This window comes from Lichenostomus cassidix, chromosome 28 (assembly GCF_008360975.1).
Source record: "Lichenostomus cassidix isolate B80296 chromosome 28, HeHo_3.0, whole genome shotgun sequence".
In the NCBI taxonomy this organism is placed as follows: Eukaryota; Metazoa; Chordata; class Aves; order Passeriformes; family Meliphagidae; genus Lichenostomus; species Lichenostomus cassidix.
Window position 1 is genome coordinate 2,064,759 of NC_139508.1, and position 20,060 is coordinate 2,084,818.

Here is a 20,060-nt window from a genome sequence, read left to right on the forward strand (position 1 = left end):
TTTAGGGGGTTTTTCCTCCCCCACCTAGTCCCAAAAATCCCGATTTTAAAGGGATTTTCCTCCCCAACCTCGCCCCAAAAATCCCGATTTTAAGGGGTTTTCCTCCCCAAAATTCCCGATTTTAAGGGGTTTTTCCTCCCCCACCTGCTCGCAGCACCCTGAGGTGGCACCGAGACCCTCGGAGAGGCTTTTTGGGGTCACCGAGGGGTGGCAGCAGCCCCAGGGTGACCCGGCTGTCCCCCACCCTGAGCCTGGGGGGGACACGGGGGGGACAACGACGCTGAGACCGAGAGGTGAGTGACACTCGCCACCTCTTTGGGGACATTGCCACCCCAGAGCGGGTTGTGTGACCCCAAAAACCTCACAGCACACACCCCGAGACCCCCAGGTGTTTATTAGCGAGAATAAATAGAAAAAATCCCCCCCAACCCCGGCTGTCCCCTGTCCCCCTTGTCCCCTTGTCCCCCTTGTCACCCCCATGTCCACCCGAGTCCCCGACTGGAGCCACCGCCGCCGCTCTCTGTCCTGCTGCCACCGCGTGGCACTTCGCGGCCACTCCCGCTCGCTGGGGACACGCTGGGGACACTCTGCTGGCGAGGGGACAGCCGGGGGGAAGGGGACAGAAGGTGTCCAGTGCCACCGGCCAGGACACCGCGACACCGGACAGGACATCGCGACAGCGGACAGGACAGCGCGGGGGTCCCGGTGTCGCAGACAGGGCGGAATGGAGGTGACTTGGTGGCGTTTTGGGGCTCCAGGGAGGGTGACAGTGACCCCGCGGGGAGCCCGGTGACACCGCCGGGCGCTTGTCACTGTCCCCACGGGCACGGGGGGCTTGCCGGGGGTCTGGGGGTGGGCAAAGAGCGGGGGGCTGCTGTCCCCAAGCACGGTGTCCCCCCCCGGCGGCCTTGCTATCTGTGCCAAACGTCCAGGGGTTGTCCCCTCCGCGGGGGGACAGCCACCCTCTGCTCCTCCGGCGGTGGCCGCGGTGGCCCCGGGGAGAAGGGAGGGAAGCTCTTGGCGAAGTCCTCGCGGCTCTGGATGTCGCCGGCGGCTCGGGTGGCTTCGCTGAGGGACGCCAGGCTGGTCAGGGAGGGCTGCGGGGTGCCCGGGGGACAGGCCAGCCCCGGCGACACTCGCTCCGACTTGATGCTGATGGCCTGCGGGGACGCGCCGGGGACAGGGGATGGCTCATCCGAGGGGACAATGCGGCTGCTGGGCCTGGGGGGACAGGGGACGGCCGTGAGGGAGTGTCCCCTGCCGGACATCCCCCCAGAGGGGTTGTGACCCCAAAAATCCTGTCCTGGAGTGGTTCTGGTGGCCACAGGGCTGCTGGGGGTCAGGGTGGGACTGGAGGTGACATGGGGACAAGAGCCACGGGAGGATCCGGCTGGGAATAAGCTGGGAGGGATTGGAGGTGATCCCAATTTTGGGGTGAAGCTCGGGGGGTCGGTGACAGTAGGGAGGTGACACCTGTGAGTGCAACAGAATGGGTTCATCCCCGCGCTGTCCCCTCTGTCCCTCAACCCAGGGGTGACCTCACCCCAGCGTGGCCATGTCATCCCTGCCCTGTCACCCCTGTCCCCCATCCCAGGACCACCCTGTTCTCACCCCACTGCTGCCATGTCATCCCTGCCCTGTCACCCCTGTCCCGCACCCTGTCCCCTACCCCAGAGGGAACCTCACCCCAGCACTGCCATGTCATCCCTGCCCTGTCCCCTCTGTCCCGCACCCTGTCCCCCACCCCAGGGGTGACCTCACCCCAGCACTGCCATGTCATCCCTGTCCTGTCACTCACCTCAGGGACACCCTGTCCTTATCCCACCACTGCCATGTCATCCCCGCCCTGTCCCCTCTGTCCCCCACCCCAGGGGTGACCTCACCCCAGTGCTGCCATGTCATCCCTGCCCTGTCACCCCTGTCCCCTGCCCCAGGGCCACCCTGTCTTTACCCCAGTGTTGCCATGACATGTCCGTCCTGTCCCCTACCCCAGGGACACCCCATCATTACCCCAGTGCTGCCATGTCACCCCTGCTCTGTCCCCTCTGTCCCCCACTCCAGGGACACCCCGTCGTCACCCCAGCACTGCCATGTCACCCCTGCCTTGTCCCCCACCTCAGGGCCACTATCCTTATCCCACCACTGCAATGTCACCCCCACCCTGTCCCCTCTGTCCCGCACCCTGTCCCCGCTGTCCCCTACCCCAGAGGAGACCTTACCCCAGCCCTGCCATGTCCCGGGGGTGCTGCCACGCCGGGGGCTGCAGGAACTCTCCAGCCCCAAAATCTGCGGGGCGGGAGGACAACAGTGAGCGGCGAGGAGGTGACAAACAGGGGGGACAGCGCTGTCCCCAAGCTGAGGGGACAGCAGGACTCACCTGCTTGCGCTGGGCTGAGGAAGGGGAAGCCGGCGAGGCTGGAGCTGGCCGGGCTGAGCACGGGGCTGAGGCTCTGCAGGGTGGGGTACAGCGGCCGCTGCGGGAAACGGGGTGACCCCAATAGTTCGGCGCCCCAAAAACCCCCCGGGGGATTCCTCCCCGTGGGGAAGGAGCTGGGTTTGGGGAGGCGACACCGGCCAGGGGACATCGCGGCGATTGGGGACGGCCGACTCACCGCGTTTGGGGACAGCCGGCTCACCGCGGCGCTGCCGCCGCTCCGGCCGCTCGCCACGCCGCCCTGGGGGTCGCCACGTCGCCCCTCGGTCCCCAAAAACAGCGGTGGTGGCGTCTTGGTGGCCAAGGCGCGGCTGAGGGTGGCGGCAGGGAACAGGGGGTAGCTGAGACCTGCGGGACAGAGGGACGGCGGGATGGGCGGGGTGGTCCCTGGGGACTACCTCGGTGGTGGCCGCGGTGGCCCCGGGCAGCCGTTGGGCAGCTCCGCCCAAGCCACTTCCTCCGCGGGGCCACCTGGGAGGTGACACGAGGTGACAGGAGGTGGCTGCATCCAGCAGGGTGCGAATTCCCCCGGCCGGACAGTGGTCCCCATGGAGTTGCCAGGACATTCCGTGGGCCACCATGTTGTCCCCACCCGAGGGTTTGGGATGGGGACATCCAGGGACACTGCCTGTCCTCACCCCGTGCCACCTCCCACCCGTCCAGGAGTTTTCTCAGCCACTTTTCCAGCCACTTTTTTTCTGGCCCTGGGCACACCGCTGTCCCTGTCACCAGGCTGAGCCCCCCGTGCCACACTGTGCCACCCTGCCAGGACCCGTGGGCGCAGGGCGAGGGGACAGCCAGGTGCTGGCAGGGCACAGGAAGCAGCTGGAGGGACGTTTGGGGTTTTTTGTGGGGTTTCCACAGCTGCTGCCCACGCAGCCAGCCCGGCCCCGCTCCGGTAAATCCCCCGAGAGGAGCTTTGCATGCGGGGCTGGCTGGGAAAGTCCCTGTGGGGTTGTGGGGTTTGGGTGGTGTGGGGGGCATGGAGGGGACAGGGTGGCCCTGGGGGGTGGGGTGGCCATGTGGGGTGGCCGTGACAGGGATGGGGTGGCTGTGACAGGAATGGGGTGACCGTGGTGGTAATGGGGTGACTGTGGTGGTGATGGGGTATCCATAGTGGGGTGTCCATGGTGGTAATGGGGTGACTGTGGTGGTAATGGGGTGGCTATGAGGGTAATGGAGTGGCTATGAGGGTAATGGGGTGGCCCATAGTGGGGATGTGGTGTCCATAGTGGGGTGTCCGTGACAGGAATGGGGTGACCGTGGTGGTAATGGGGTGACCATGGTGGGGTTGGGGTGTCCATGGAAGGGTCAAGGTGTCCATGACAGGGATGAGGGGTCCATAGTGGGGTGGGCACGACAGGAATGGGGTGACCGTGATGGCAATGGGGTGGCCATGGTGGTGATGTGGTGTCTGTGGTGGTAATGGGGTGGCCATGGTGAGGATGGCGTGTCCATAGTGGGGTGTCCATGACAGGAATGGGGTGACCGTGGTGGTAATGGGGTGTCTATGGAAGGGTCGAGGTGTCTGTGATGGTAATGGGGTGTCTGTGGTGGGGATGGGGGGTCCATAATGGGGTGTCCATGACAGAAATGGGGTGTCCATGGTGGTAATGGGTGACCATGGTGGTGATGGGGTGACCGTGGTGGGGATAGGGTGGCCATAGCAGGATGTCCACGATAGGAATGGGGTGTCCATGGTGGTAATGGGGTGGCCACGGTGAGGGATGGGGTGTCCAGGATGGGGTGTCCATAATGGTGTGTCCATAGTGGGGTGTCCATGGCGGTGATGGGGTGACCATGCTGGTAATGGGGTGACCATGGTGGTGATGGGGTGACCATGGAAGGGTCAAGGCGTCCATTATAGGGATGGGGTGTCCCTAGTGGGGTGTCCATGACAGGGATGGGGTGACCGTGGTGGGAATGGGGTGACCACGGAGAGGACAGTGGCCCAAGGTGACAGTGGGGTGCCCAAGGTGACAATGGGGTGCCCAAGGTGACAATGGGGTGACATCCACGATGGTGACAGGACACCCCTGCAGGGCCGCTCTCCCCTGTACCCCCCACCCCCTGCAGTGTCCCCACTGATGTCCCTGTCCCTACCTGGTGGCAGTGGCCCTGGGGACCGTCCTGGTGGCTTGGCAGCTGGTGGCCTGAAGCGGCCCTGGGCCTGCGGGGAGCTGCTGGCACTGCCCGCCGGCGTGTCCGTGCCGGGCGGGGAACTGCCATGGGCCACCTCGGGCAGGGACACCGGGCTCTGCGGGGACACGGGGACAGTGACAGGGATAGGGACACGGGGGACTGTGACAGGGACACTGGGGATAGTGACAGTGACAGGGACACCGGGCTCTGTGGGGACACGGGGGACTGTGACAGGGACACCGGGCTCTGCGGGGACACGGGGGACAGTGACAGGGATAGGGACCTGTGGGGCTCTGCGGGGACACAGGGGTTAGGGTCAGGGACAGGGACCCTTGGGATCCTCGGGGCTCTTTGGGGACACACAGGGGTCAGGGACAGGGACCTTCAGGACCCTTGGGGACACTCGGGGACCCTCGGGGACCCTGGGGGACCTTCGGGACTCGGCAAGGAGAAGAGATCAAGGACAGGGAGGGGATGGGGACATTTGGGGACACTCAGGGTTCTGCAGGGCAGATCAGAAACCAAGGCCAGGGATGGGACAGGACACTCAGGGACCCTGGGGGACCCCTGGGGACACTCAGGGACCCTTAGGAACCTGCAGGGAGAGACAGAGGCCAAGGCCAGGGATGGGACAGGACCCTTGGGGACCCTTGGGACTCTGCAGAGAGACACAGAGGTAAAGGCCGGGGGTGGCACAGGACACTCAGGGACTCTTGGGGACACTTGGGGACCCTCAGGACTTGGCAGGGAGAGACAGAGGCCAAAGCCAGGGATGGGACAATACCCTCAGGGACCCTTGGGGACACTTGGGGCTCTGCAGGGAGAGACAGAGGCCAAAGCCAGGGGTGGGACAGGACCCTTGGGGACACTCGGGGCTCTGCAGGGAGAGTCAGAATCCAAGGCTAGGGATGTGACAGGACCCTTGGGGACACTTGGGGACACTCGGGGACCCTGCCCAGGCACTCACACAGAACCTGGGCCGCAGCAGCTCGGCTCCCCCCGCTGTCCCCCTGCCGCTGTCCCCTGTCGCCTCGGGGTTGTCGTCCAGCTCCAGCTCGTGGCTCTCCAAACCCAACCCTTTGCGCTTCAGCGTCTGCGGGGGTGACAGTGACAGGGAGGGGACAGTGAGAGGGGAGGTGACAGTGAGCAGGGAGGGGACAATGAATGGAGAGGCGACAGTGAGCGAGGGGAGGTGACAGTGAGAGGGAGGAGGTGACAGTGAGCAGGGAGGCGACAGTGAGCGGGGAGGGGACAGTGAGCGGGCAGGTGACAGTGACCGCGTTATGGCGACAATGACCGCGGAGAGGCTACAATGACCGCGGGGAGGCGACAATGACCGAGGGGAGGCGACAATGACCGCGGGGAGGTGACAGTGAGCGCGGGGAGGCGACAGTGAGCTGGACGAGGCGACAATGATCGCGGGAGGCGACAGTGAGCGGGGAGGTGACAGCGAGGAGGGGAGGAGACAATTATAGCGGGGAGGCGACAATCATCGCGGGAGGCGACAGTGAGCTGGACGAGGCGACAAATTATCGCGGGGAGGTGACAGTGACCGCGGGGAGGCGACAGTGAGAGGGGGAGGAGACAACGAGAGGGGGGAAGCGACAGTGAGCTGGAGGAGGTGACAGTGAACGGAGGGGAGGCGACAGTGATCGCAGGGAGGTGACAGTGAACGGAGGGGAGGCGACAGTGACCGCGGGGAGGCGACAGTGAGCAGGGAGGTGACAGTGATGGGGTGAAGGCGACAATGATCGCGGGGAGGCGACAACGAGCGGAGGGGAGGCGACAATGAACGGAGAGGAGACTACAACGATCGCGGGGGAGGCGACAGTGAGCTGGAGGAGGCGACAATTATCGCGGGGAGGTGACAGTGACCGCGGGGAGGCGACAGTGAGCTGGAGGAGGTGACAGTGACCGCGGGGGGGCGACAGTGATCTCAGGGAGGCGACAACTAGCGGAGGGGAGGCGACAATGAACGGAGGGGAGGGCGACAACAATCAAGGGAGCGGCGACAGTGAGAGGGGGGAGGCGACAACGAACGGAGAGGAGACGACAACGATCGCGGGGGCGGCGACAGTGAGCTGGAGGAGGCGACAGTGACCGCGGGGGGGCGACAGCGAGCTGGGGGGAAGGCGACACCAATCCCGGGGAAGGTGACAGTGAGCGGGGAGGAGGCGACAATGAACGGAGGGGAGGCGACAGTGAGAGAGAGGGAGGGAAGGCGACAATCAACGGGGGAGAAGCGACAGTGATGGCTGGGAGGCGACAATCAACGGGGGGGGGGGGCGGCGACAGCGAGCTGGGGGAGGCGACACCGATCCCGGGAGAGGTGACACCAATCCCGGGGGAGGCGACACCAATCCCGGGGGAGGTGACACCAATCCCGGGGGTGGCGACACCGATCCCGGGGGAGGCGACAAGCCCACCTGGAGGATGTCGGAGTTGGTGCGGCTCTCGTGCGGCTCGCTGTACTCGGTGTACTTGAGCAGCACGCTGTCCATGTCGCTGCTGGCGTACTGGAAGAGGCGGTTGGTGCTGTTGAAGATGATCAGCGCGATCTCGCAGTCGCACAGCACGCTCAGCTCGTACGCTTTCTTCATCAGCCCGAATTTGCGCTTGGTGAAGGTGACCTGGCGAGGGGGTGGGTGGGGGTTGTGGGTTTTGGGGGGTGTGGTGGGGGGAAAAACTCGCGAAAATGGGAATAAATTGTGCTTTTGGGGGCGTGAAAATAGATCGGAGTTGTGGTGTTGGGGTGGTGTGCTGGGAAAACCCCAAAAAATGGTCCCAGATTCTCCTCCTGACCCCACAAAAATAGACCAAAATTCTCCCCCCGACCCCACAAAAATAGCCCCAAATTGTCCTCCTGACCCCATAAAAACGGTCCCAAATTGTCCTCCTGACCCCACAAAATCAGCCCTAAATTCTCCTCCCGACCCCATAAAAACAACCCAAATTGCCGGAGGAGCTATGGTGAGAAAACCCGAAAACCAGCCCCAAATTCTCCTCCCGACCCCACAAAAAGAGCCCCAAATCCTCTTGTTGCACTGAAAGAAAACCCAAAAAAGTCCCAAATTCTCCTCCCGATCGCACAAAATCAGCCCCAAATTGTCCTGCCGAAGGCTTGTGCTGAGAAAAATCCCAAAAACCGTCCCAAATTCTCCCCCCGGGGGACTGCGCTGGAAAAAAAAAATCCCAAAACAGCCCCAAGTTCTCCTCCCGATCGCACAAAAACAGCCCCAAGTTGTCCTGCTGGGGGACTGAGCTGAAGAAACCCCAAAAAGAGCCCCAAATTCTCCTCCTGACCACATGAAAACAGCCTCAAATGGTCCTGCCGGGGGGTTGTGTTGAGAAAAACCCAAAAAACGACCCCAAATTCTCCTCCCGATCCCACAAAAACAGCCTCGAATTGTCCTGCTGGAGGGCTGAGCTGAAGAAACCCCAAAACAGCCCCAAATTCTGCTCCTGAGACCCCAAAATCAGCCCCAAATTCTCCTCCCAACGCTCCAAAACCAGACCTCAAATTCTCCTCCTGACCCCACAAAAACAGCCCCAAATTCTCCTGAGTGGCTGAGCTGATAAAATCCCCAAAACAGCCCCAAATTCTTCTCCCGACCCCATAAAAACAACCCAAATTGCTGGGGGGGCTAAGCTGGGAAAACCCCAAAAAATAGTCCCAAATTCTCCTCCCAACCCCACAAAAATGGTCCCAAATTGTCCTCCCAGGGGGTTGTGCTGAGAAAACCCCAAAAATAACCCCAAATTCCCCTCCGTGGGGCTGAGCTGAGGAAAACCCCGAAAACGGCTGCAAATTCTGCTCCTGGGTGGCTGTGCCGAAAAAAACCCCCAAAAACGGTCCCAAATTCTCTTCCTGGGGGGGTTGAGCTGAGAAAACCCCAAAAAAAGCCCCAAATTCTCCTCCAAACCCCACAAAAACATCCCCAAATTCTCCTGTTGCATTGAAAAAAAACCCCAAAAAAGCCCCAAATTCTCCTCCTGGGGGGTTGTGCTGAGAAAACCCCAAAAAAGTCCCAAATTCTCCTCCCGACCCCACAAAAAGAGCCCCAAATTCTCCTCCTTGGTGGCCGTGCTGAAAAAAAACCTAAAATGGCCCCAAATTCTCCTGCGACGCTGAAAAAAAAAATCCCAAATCTAGCCCCAAATTGTCTTCCCGACCCCACAAAACCAGCCCCAAATTCTCCTGCTGTGTTGAAAAAAAACCCAAAACAGCCCCAAATTCTCCTCCCGACCCCACAAAACAGCCCCAAGTTCTCCTCCTAGGTGGTCATGCTGAAAAAAAACCCCAAAAAGAGCTCAAAATTCTCCTCCTGACCCCCAAAACAGCCCCAAATTCTCCTGCTGCACTGAAAAAAAATGCCAAAAAAGCCCCAAATTCTCCTGTTGCGTTGAAAAAAAAACCCAAAAAAGCCCAAAATTCTCCTCCCAACCCCACAAAAACAGCCCTAAATTCTCTTGTTGCTTTGAAAAAAACCCAAAAAAAGCCCCAAATTCTTTTTCTGTGCTGAAAAAAACCCCAAAAAAGCCCCAAATTCTCCTCCCGGGGGGCTAAAAATGTCCCTGGGGGTGGTGGCAGCTGGGTGGCTTTGCCTCTCCTGTCCCCAACTTGTCCCCAACTTGTCCCCAACTTGTCCCCAACTCATTTCCCACCTGTCGGTTCCTCTGGTCCAAAATCCGGCTGATCTGGATTTTTTTCCGACCCATTTTCGTCTCAGGTTTGGGGCTGGAAGAGAGAAAAACGAGAAACTGCTGAACCCAAAAATAAAAAAAAATCAAATTTCGGAGGAAATTCGGTCATTTGTTCTTCCGCTAATATGGCGGCTGAGCGGGAAATGGGGGGAAAAGGGGAATTTTGGGGGTTGAATGGAAAAAAATCCTTTTGGGATTTGCCTAGACATCTCAATTCATCATCCCATGGCACTTTTTGGGGTTGTGATCCTAAATCAGGATTGCCGGTGATCCCAAATCAGGATTACCTGTCATCCTAAATCAGGATTCCAATGATCCCAAATCAGGATTCCCAATTATCCCAAATCAGGATTGCCAGTGATCCCAAATCAGGATTTTTAGTGATCCTAAATCAGGATTCCAATGATCCTAAATCAGGATTCCCAGTGATCCTAAATCAGGATTCCAATGATCCCAAATCAGGATTCCTAGTGATCCTAAATCAGGATTCCCAATGATCCCAAATCAGGATTGCCAGTGATCCCAAATCAGGATTACCATTAATCCCAAATCAGGATTCCCTTTCATCCTAAATCAGGATTCCAATGATCCCAAATCAGGATTCCTAGTGATCCTAAATCAGGATTCCAATGATCCTAAATCAGGATTGCCAATTATCCCAAATCAGGATTCCCAATTATCCTAAATCAGGATTATCAATGATCCCAAATCAGGATTCCCATTGATCCCAAATCAGGATTCCTAATGATCCTAAATCAGGATTCCTAGTGATCCCAAATCAGGATTCCAATGATCCCAAATCAGGATTAGTGATGATCCCAAATCAGGATTACCAATGATCCCAAATCAGGATTCCCAGTGATCCCAAATCAGGATTCCAATGATCCTAAATCAGGATTCCTAATGATCCCAAATCCTTCAACATGATTTCAAGATCAGATTTTTTTGGGGATTTTTTAAATCCCAAAACCCGCTTTGAGACCTCTCCTTGTGTTCAAAACGGGTTGGAAATGGGGAAGGTCCTAAAAGGGTTGAGTTTAGGTTCGAATTTGGGTTTTTTTATTAAAAAAAATACCCTTTTTCTTTTTTTTTGGGGTTTTTTTTTTTTTGAGCTCCGCCAGACTAAATTCGACCTCGTTGGCCAGGAAGTGAAACCTCCCACTCGCCCCACAGCCCGGGGAGGGAGGGATTTGGGGTCGGGAACCCCCAGCTGTGGGGTGGCAGGGCTGTGACACCCCGATATTGTCACAACCCCCCAGTTCCTGCTCCTCTGACACCCCAAAAGCACTTTGGGGACGTCGTGTGGTGTGGGGTTATGGGTGGTGTTGAGATGGGACCTTTGTGTCTGCCAGAAAAACCCCAAAACAGCCCCAAATTGTCCTCCTGATGCCCCCCAAACAACCCCAAATTCTTCTCCTGGGGGGCTGTGCTGGAAAAAATCCCAAAAAGGCCCCAAATTCTCCTCCTGACCCCACAAAACAGCCCCAAATTCTCCTCCTGACACCCCAGAAACAGCTCCAAATTCTCCTCTCGACCCTACAAAATCAGCCCCAAATTGTCCTCCTGGGACTTGTGCTGAAAAAAAAAACCCAAAACAGCCCCAAATCCTCCTCCTGACCCCACAAAAATAGCCCCAAATTCTCCTTCTGGGGTGCTGCGCTGAAAAAAACCCAAAACAGTCCCAAATTCTCCTCTTGACCCCACAAAAATAGCCCCAAAATCTCCTCCTGACCCCATAAAAACAGCCCCAAAATCTCCTCCTGGGACTCGTGCTGAAAAACCCCAAAAACAGCCCCAAATTCTCCTCCCGAAGTGTCACAATGAAAAAAAAAAAAACCCGAAACAGCCTAAAATTCCCTTCCTGGGGGGCTGAACTGAGAAAAATCCCCCAAAACAGCCCCAAATTCTCTTTCTGACCCCATAAAAATAGCCCCAAAATCTCCTCCTGGGGGTTACGCTGAGAAAACCCCAAACCAGCCCCAAATTCTCCTCCTGAACCCCAAAACCAGCCCAAATTTTCCTCCTGAATCCACAAACAGCCCCAAATTCTCCTAACCCCAAATTCTCCTCCTGACCCCAAAAAAGAGCCCCAAATTCTCCTCCTGAATCCAAAAAACAGCCCCAAATTCTCCTCCCAAACCCAAAAAAACAGCCCCAAATCCTCCTCCCAAACCCACAAAAACAGCCCCAAATTCTCCTAACCCCAAAAAACAGCCCCAAATTTTCCTCCTGACCCCAAAAACAGCCCCAAATTCTCCTCCTGACCCCAAAAACAGCCCCAAATCCTCCTCCCGACTCCACAAAAACAACCCCAAATTCTCCTCCAGGAGGGCTGCACTGAAAAAACCCCAAAACCAACCCCAAATTCCCTTCCCGTGGGGCTGAACTGACAAAAATCCCCCAAAACAGCCCCAAATTCTGGTCCCATGGGGCCGCAGTGACAAAAACCCCACAGATTTGGGGACAGCCCTGCCTGGCTCTGTCCCCGCTGTCCCCAAGCCACAACCACCAAGGCAGCCCTGGGGTGGCAGCTTGGGGACAATTTTAGGACCCACCCGCAGTGCCAGGCCGGATGGCAGGGTGGCATTTGGGGACATTTTTGTGTCCCCAAGGTGTCCCCCTGCCCTCCCCCCGCACAGCCATTTTACCATGGAGCTATTTTTAGCCACAGAGAACTAATTTTAATTTCTGGAAGGAAACGGCGCTGCCGTTCCCACGGTCCCAGTGCCACCCGGTGTCCCCAAACCCACGCAGGACTGTCACCCCAAACCCCCCCGAGGTGCCCGGACCACCGGAAAGGGACAAAAAAAGGGTTTTGTCGGCCATTTTTGGGGTGTTTTCCGGGTTTTTTGTGGGTTTGACACCTGTCGGGGTGTTGTTTGAGGAGATCCAGGAGATTCCCATGGGTTGTTTTGGGGTGGGAATTTGGGGTTTTGGGTTTTGGGGTGATTGATGGGCTGTGATACCCTAATGTTTCTGGGGGAATTTTTTGGGGATGGATGGATGGATGGATGGAGAAGGAGGGAAGGAAGGAAGGAAGGAAGGAAGGAAGGAAGGAAGGAAGGAAGGAAGGAAGGAAGGAAGGAAGGAAGGAAGGAAGGAAGGAAGGAAGGAAGGAAGGAAGGAAGGATCCATGGATGGATGGATGGATGGACGGAGGGACGGATGGGATCCATGGAATTCACGTATGGATGGATGATGGATGGAAAATGGACAGATGGGTGGACAGACAGACAGATGAATGGATGGATCCATAGATCCATGGATGATGGATGGATGGATAGACAGACAGACAGATGGATGGATGGATGGATGGAATCCATGGAATTCATGGATGGATGGATCAATGGATGATGGATGGATGGATGGATAGACAGACAGACAGATGGATGGATGGATGGATGGAATCCTTGGAATTCATGGATGGATGGATCAATGGATGATGGATGGATGGATGGATGGATGGATGGATGGATGGATGGACAGATGGATGGACAGACAGATGGATGGATGGATCCACAGACCCATGAATGGATGGATCCATGGATCAATGGATGATGGATGGATGAATAGACAGACAGACAGACAGACAGATGGATGGACGGAGATGGATGGATGGGTGGATGATGGATGGATGGACGGATGGACAGATGGAATCCATGGAATTCATGGATGGATGGATGATGGATGATGGATCAATGGATGATGGATGGATGGATAGAGAGACGGACGGATGGATGGATAGATGGATGGACAGATGGATGGACAGACAGATGAACGGATGGATCCAGAGACCCATGGATGAATGGATCCACGGATCAGTGGATGAAGGATGGATGGAAAGACAAACAGATGGATGGATGGACGGAGATGGATGGACAGATGGATGGATGGACGGACAGAGAGATGAACGGATGGATCCACAGACCCATGGACGGATGGATCTATGGATCCATGGATGGACAGATGGACAAATCCACAGATCCATGGATGGACGGACAGATGAATGGATGGATCCACAGATCCATGGATGGATGGATGTATGGGTCAATGGATGATGGATGGATGGGTGGATGGACAGACAGATGGATGGACAGATGGATGGATGGATCCATGGATTGATGGATGATGGATGGATGGATGGATGGATGGATGGAATCCATGGAATTCATGGATGGATGGATGGACAGACAGATGGATGGACAGAGATGGATGGATGGACAGACAGATGAACGGATGGATCCACAGACCCACGGATGGACAGATCTATGGATCCATGGACGGACAGACGGACAAATCCACAGATCCATGGATGGATGGATGGATCTATGGATCCATGGACGGACAGACGGACAAATCCACAGATCCACGGACAATGGAATTGTTCCCACCTGCCGCAGAGCCATGGAACAATTCCAAGGATTCCCTGGATTCAGCTCCCTGCAGATCCTTGGGATCACCCTGTGGCTCCCCAAAGCCCCACGGGGTGACACTGAGGGGTCCTGGAAGGTTCCAGAACACCCGGGGTGAAGGGCTGGGAGAGCAGGGATTGGGATTTTCCCTCTGGATTTTAATCGGGATAAGGTGATCAGGTGATCATGGGGACACAACCTGGCATTGTCACCTCCAGCCGGGTGACACCTCAGCCTTGTCCCCACATTCCTGGGAGGAGCTGCCATCCAGGAGAGCTCCTGGGAGGGGTAATTTGGATTTTCCCTCTGAATTTTAATTAGGAAAAAGTGATCAGCACCTTTAGGGGCACAATGGGGCAACTCTGGCATTGTCACCTCCAGCAGGGTGACACCTCAGCATTGTCCCCAGGGCTGGATGGCACCACATTCCAGGATGGAGCTGCTATCCAGGAGAGCTCCTGGAAGGGGAAATTTGGATTTTCCCTCTGGATTTTAATCGGGATAAGGTGATCAGGTGATCATGGGGACACAACCTGGCATTGTCACCTCCAGCCGGGTGACACCTCCAGCCTTGTCCCCACATTCCTGGAGGAGCTGCCATCCAGGGAGATCCCTGGAGGAACCCCACAGCCTCTCCTGGCGCTGTCCCCTCCACGGTGACACAGACCTGCTTGAGCATTCCAAAAAATCCCAGAGCTCTGGAGCGCTCCAAACCTTGTCCGGGGACAGGAGATTGTCGCTGTCCCCTGTCACTGTCCCCTGTCACTGTCCCCTGTCCCTGTCGCTGTCCCCTGTCCCTGTCCCTGTCAGGGAGAAGCTGCTGGCACTGCCTGGCTCTGCTTCCTCCCACGGGTGATTATCTTTAGCCTGAGCTCTGCTCGCTCCACACACCGCCATTGGGATTGGGATTTTCCTCCTTACCCCAACAATTCCCAATGGGATCCGGGATTGGGATTTTCCTCCTTATCCTGGCAATTCCTGATAGGATCCAGGATTGGGATTTTCCTCCTTATCCCAACAATTCCAAATGGGATCCGGGATTGGGATTTTCCTACCTTGTCTCAGCAACTCCCAGTGGAATTCGGAATTGGGATCGCTCCTGCTCATCCCAACCATCCCCGGTGGGATTGGGATTTTCCCTCTTCATTCCAGACATTCCCAGTGGGATCTGGGATTGGGATTTTCCCTCCTCATCCCAGCAATTCCCTGCTGGATCCGGGATTGGGATTTTCCTACCTTGTCTCAGCAACTCCCAGTGGAATTCGGAATTGGGATCACTCCTGCTCATCTCAACCATTCCTGGTGGAATTCGGTATTGGGATTTTCCCTCCTCATCCCAGACATTCCCTGCTGGATCCGGGATTGGGATTGCTCCTGCTCATCCCAACCATTCCTGGTGGAATTCAGGATTGGGATTTTCCTGCCTCATCCCAGACATTCCCAGTGGGATCTGGGATTGGGATTTTCCCTCCTCATCCCAGCAATTCCCAGTGGAATTCGGAATTGGGATCGCTCCTGCTCATCCCAACCATCCCCGATGGGATCTGGGATTGGGATTTTCCTGCTTCATGCCTGCCATTCCCGGTGGGATCCGGGATTGGGATTTTCCCTCCTCATCCTGACAATTCCTGGTAGGATCCAGGATTGGGATTTTCCTGCCTCATCCCAGATATTCCCTATGGGATTCGGAATTGGGATTTTCCTGCCTCATCCCGACCATCCCCGATGGAATTCGGAATTGGGATTTTCCCTCCTCATCCCACCATCCCCAGTAGGATCCGCAGTATCACCCCAACCCCAGCTCTATAATTACCCCAGCTTTATAATTACCCCAGGTTTATAATTAACCCCTCGCGTCCTCAGCTTTTTTGGGGAACATTTGCACGGCGCCGCAGGGTGTGAATTCCCTCTTCCGGATCCTAATTCCTGCAATCCCCGCAGAGCCGAGCGTTTCCCCCCTGAGCCGCTGTGGGATTTTCAGCCGCTGTGGGGTTTTTTGAGCCACTGTAGGATTTTTTTGAGTCACTGTGGGATTTTTGGAGCCACTGCGGGATTTTTTGAGCCAACAGGACCTCCCAGCACCGCCTTGGGCACTTTTACACCCCTGGATGATCCCAAAAGTGTTGAATCCACCGGATTTACCCCAAAATCCAAGCGGGTATTAAAGGAAAAATCTGCTCTGAGCGATTCCCTAAACACCCCAAGTTAGGATTTCTGAGCTCCCCAGAGATTTATCCTCCCGTGCGACACGGAAAGTGGGGGAAAAAGTTTCTTTTCACCGAATTTTGGGGTTTTTTTGAAACCTGAGAGCTGGGAAGGAATGGGAGGGGAGTGGTTATCAAGCACCTGCTTTTGGCAGCTCCCAAAAAGGGCTTTTTTTGGAGAAAAACAGGCTGCAGAAATTAAATTCCCTATTAAATTATCAAAATTAAAGCGACGGAAAGATCTCCCATCCCTTTTTTAAAGGGCGAACCGGCGAGGGAGGGGAAAATCCGAGCCAGGAGAGGCGAAATCCCTTTGGAGGGTGGGGATGAGGGGATGGAAATTGGGATTTAAGGATGGAATTTTGGATTTTTGGGACACATCCAGCCCCGATCCCAGCCGGAAATCCCGAGGGAATGGAGCGACATCCCGAGTCTCGGCGCGGGGAAAAGTCAGAGTTGGTGCCGAGGCTGTTTTCTGCTTTTTATAGGTTGTTTAAACAAGCGACCAGTATAAACCAGCGCGGGGCTGGCAGGGCCGGGTGGGACTGGGAAAGCGGGAGGAGCCAGCTGGGAATTAGGGGAAAGGAGGATCCTGAGGGATTTTTGGGATCGCCACGACCTCCAAAATCCCCTCAGTGTAGAAGTGAATCAAAAATATCAAGCGTCTCGTCTAAAAAAAATGTATTTACAGGTCTAAAAAAATCGCATTTTCCGGTTGGCTCCATTAGGAATATGCAAAGATTCTTTAAATTCGGGTTTTTATGGAAAGGATTACTATGGTTTTGCACAAATTAAAGTATTTTTTTCTGGGAAAATGTTCCATAGAGGGCGCTAGGGAATTCTATGCATTCTTTACTTTTCAGCCGATCGGGAAAAATTCCGATTATTTATTATGGAAAACTCCTAATGTTCGAACAAATAGTTCTAATTATCTCACAAGCATCACCCCAAAACCCCCCTGAGGGGGATTTTAATTAATTTAATCATGCCGTGGGACAATCAGGATCACATCCAGGCTGTCCCCAGGATTGTCCCCAAAGTCACCCTCCGGTCTCCTCCATGCCGCCCGGGGGTGACACAGAGCGAAAGTCCCTCAGGGCGATGGGTGGAGGATTTTCGGTTCCAAAATGACTGCGGGACAGGAGGGAGGATGGAAAAATCCCCCAAAAATGAGGCGGGAGGGTGAGGGGACACGGGGACAACCTCCAGGCCAGGAGGAATTTTGGGGTTGTCACACCTGAGGGAAGGAATTGGGAATTCCCGTGGGCTGCCCGGGGAATTAATATGGGAAATGATGCTGAAATTCGAGGGGTTTAAATGCATCGATTCCTCCCCAAATCCTTCTGGTCATTCCCACTGTAGTGTCCAAGGATTTCCAGCCCTCTCAATGCTGGGATGACCCAGAAGGATCCCTGTATCCCAGAGTTTTCCAAAGTTTTCCGAAGTTTTCCAAAATTTTTGGAAGTTTTCCAATCCAATTTCCCTTTTTCAGGACATCATCGCCGCTCCGGGCTGGGAGGCGAGAAGGAATTTTGGACATCCCAACCCAAACCTGAGACCCTCCCGACCCTCCTTGCTCCTTCCTGACCCCCAGATGTCACCCAGCGTCACCATGACGTGTCCGGCTGGCGGATGGGGACATGGAAAAGGATCTGCGTGTCCCGTTGGGTCACCCGCGCTGTCCCCGTGGGGACACAACCCGCGGTGCCATCCCTGCTCGCCCGAGTTTCCTCGGGAATTCATTCCCTGGGAAAATCCCGAACCGGCAGCTCTGGGAAAGTTTCATTAGAGGAGTAAAGTCGCCGAGATGGGGACAGCGACAGGGACACTGCGGCTGGCATGGACGGGAGGATGTGGCAGAGGATCCGCCTCGCTCTCCGTGGGTGACAGGGGGACCTAGGTGGGCTGGGACACCCCGGAGATGCCAGCCGGAGGTGTCACCACACTAGAGATGCCACCCGGAGGTGTCACCACCCTGGAGATGCCACAGGCAGGAGAGTGGCAGTGTCCCTGCAGGGACCAGCCAGGCCACTGTGCCACCCCAGCCAAGCGACAGTGCCACCAGGGCTGTCCAGCGCGATGTCACAACCACCAGCCCTACCTTGCCGTGCCTCAGTCTCCCCTCGCTCGGTGAGCTCAGCCGCAACCCCCAGAGTCCCCCGGCGAGCCCGAGGGTGGCGCGGGGGTGGCGGGGAGGTGACACGGCGGGTGGCAGCGGGGACAGCGGCAGGGCGGCTGCCACCCGAGCTGCACTTTTGGGTTAAAGCCGGGCGTTCCTCCCTGCGCAGACACGAGTAAAAATAACCGCCCCGAGCGCGGCGCAAACCGCAGGCTTTTTATAGCCCGAGACGGCGGGGCGGCGACCGGGGATCCGCCGTGCCCTGGGCAGCCCGCCGGGCGCCGCTCCGGCCGCACCGGACACTCCTCACCGGCCGCTCCGGCCGCACCGGACACTCCTCACCGGTCCCTCCTCGCCGGCCACTCCTCACCGGCCGCTCCGGCCGCACCGGCCACTCCTCACCGCTCCGGCCGCACCGGCCACTCGTCACCGGCCGCACCGGACACTCCTCACCGGCCGCTCCGGCCGCACCGGACACTACTCACCGGTCCCTCCTCGCCGCTCCGGCCGCACCGGACACTCCTCACCGCTCCGGCCGCACCGGACACTCCTCACCGGCCGCTCCTCACCGGCCACTCCTCACCGGCCGCTCCTCACCGGCCACTCCTCACCGGTCCCTCCTCACCGGCCCGTTCCCCCTGCCCGTGAGCCCCGCCGGTGGCGTGTGTCGCTGTCACCCCGCTGCTCGGTACCGGTGACACGGTGAGCACGGGATACGCACCTGGACGGAAGAGCTTCGTCCTCCGCAGCTCCCGGCTGGCCCGGGTGGCCCCGGTGCCGGTTCCGGTGCTGATGCCGGTACAACTTCGGTCTCGACGCCGGTGCCTCTCCCGGTGCTGATCCGCTGATCCCGGTGCTGACACCGGTGTTGATCCCGGAACCTCTCCGGTGCTGCTCCGGCGCCGATCGTGGTACAACTCCGGTGTCGATCCCGGTACCTCTCCGGTGCCGCTCCGGTGCCGCTCCGGTGCCGATCCCGGTACCAAACCCGGTGCCGCTCCGGTGTCGATCTCGGTACCAAACCCGGTGCCGCTCCGGTGTCGATCTCGGTACCTCTCCGGTACCTCTCCGGTCCCTATCCCGGTCCCAGTCCCGGTCCAACTCCGGTATCTCTCCGGTCCCGTTCCTGTCCCGTTCCTGTCCCCGCAGCACGCGCTGCCGCTGCCCGCCCGAGCCGCGCCGCTATTTGCATAACCCCGCCCACGCGGCCGGGTGATTTGCATAGAGCGGCCGAGCTGTCTCGCCATTGGACAAACGAGAGTGTTGATTTGCATAGCCCCGCCTCCGGCATGGAGGGGGCGTGGCCAGAGTGAAGGGGCGTGGCCTGGGAGGTTTCGGGGAGCTGGCGGGAGGGAGCGTTTGGGGGGATTTTGGGGGTGAGATTTGGGGGATTTCGGGGATTTGGGGAAATTGGGATGGAGGTGAGTCTGGGGGGTCTGGGGGAGCTTGTGGGGTGGGATTTGGGGATTTCGGGGGATTTGGGAAACTGGGATGGAGGAATGGAGGTGATGCTGGGGGTCTGGGGTGGGATTTGGGGGGATTTCGGGGGATTTGGGGAAACTGGGATGGAGGATGGAGGTGATGCTGGGGGGTTTGGGATGGGTTTGGGATTTCGGGATTTGGGAAACTGGGATGGAGGTGAGGCTGAGGGGGTCTGGGGGTTGGGATTGGGGGTTTGGGGAGATTGGGGGAAACTGGGATGGAGATGACACTGGGGGGTTTTGGGGAGGGATTTGGGGCGAATCCGGGGGGATTTGGGGAAACTGGGATGGAGGTGATGCTGGGCGTGTTTGGGGTGGGATTTGGGGGAATTTCGGGGGATTTGGGGAAACTGGGATAGAGGAGATGCTGAGGGGCTCGAAGGACTGGGATGGAGGATCTGGAAGGAAAGGACACGGGGTGGGTTTGTGGGAATTTGGGATGGGGTGAATTTTGGGGGAAGCTGGAGGAGCAGCCAGGCTGAGGAGGGAGGGAGCAGAACCTGAACTGGGGGGATGACATGAGGGGTTTGGGGACACACAGGTGGCTCTTGGCCTGCTCTGGGT

The 20,060-nt window shown here is 57.5% G+C and overlaps 1 protein-coding gene across 1 annotated transcript; it reads right to left on the bottom strand.

Moving 5' to 3' along the window:
* Positions 1-663: 663 nt before the first annotated feature.
* MEF2B (myocyte enhancer factor 2B) lies at positions 664-19,046 on the bottom strand. The gene is made up of 9 exons (XM_085040887.1): positions 18,737-19,046; positions 9,242-9,314; positions 7,003-7,206; positions 5,544-5,669; positions 4,538-4,691; positions 2,613-2,782; positions 2,378-2,474; positions 2,220-2,286; positions 664-1,221 (listed from the first exon to the last, which is right to left on the bottom strand). The coding sequence occupies exons 2-9, from the start codon at positions 9,293-9,295 to the stop codon at positions 912-914; spliced, it is 1,182 nt and encodes a 393-aa protein (XP_084897013.1). The 5' UTR covers positions 9,296-9,314; positions 18,737-19,046; the 3' UTR covers positions 664-911.
* Positions 19,047-20,060: the final 1,014 nt, after the last annotated feature.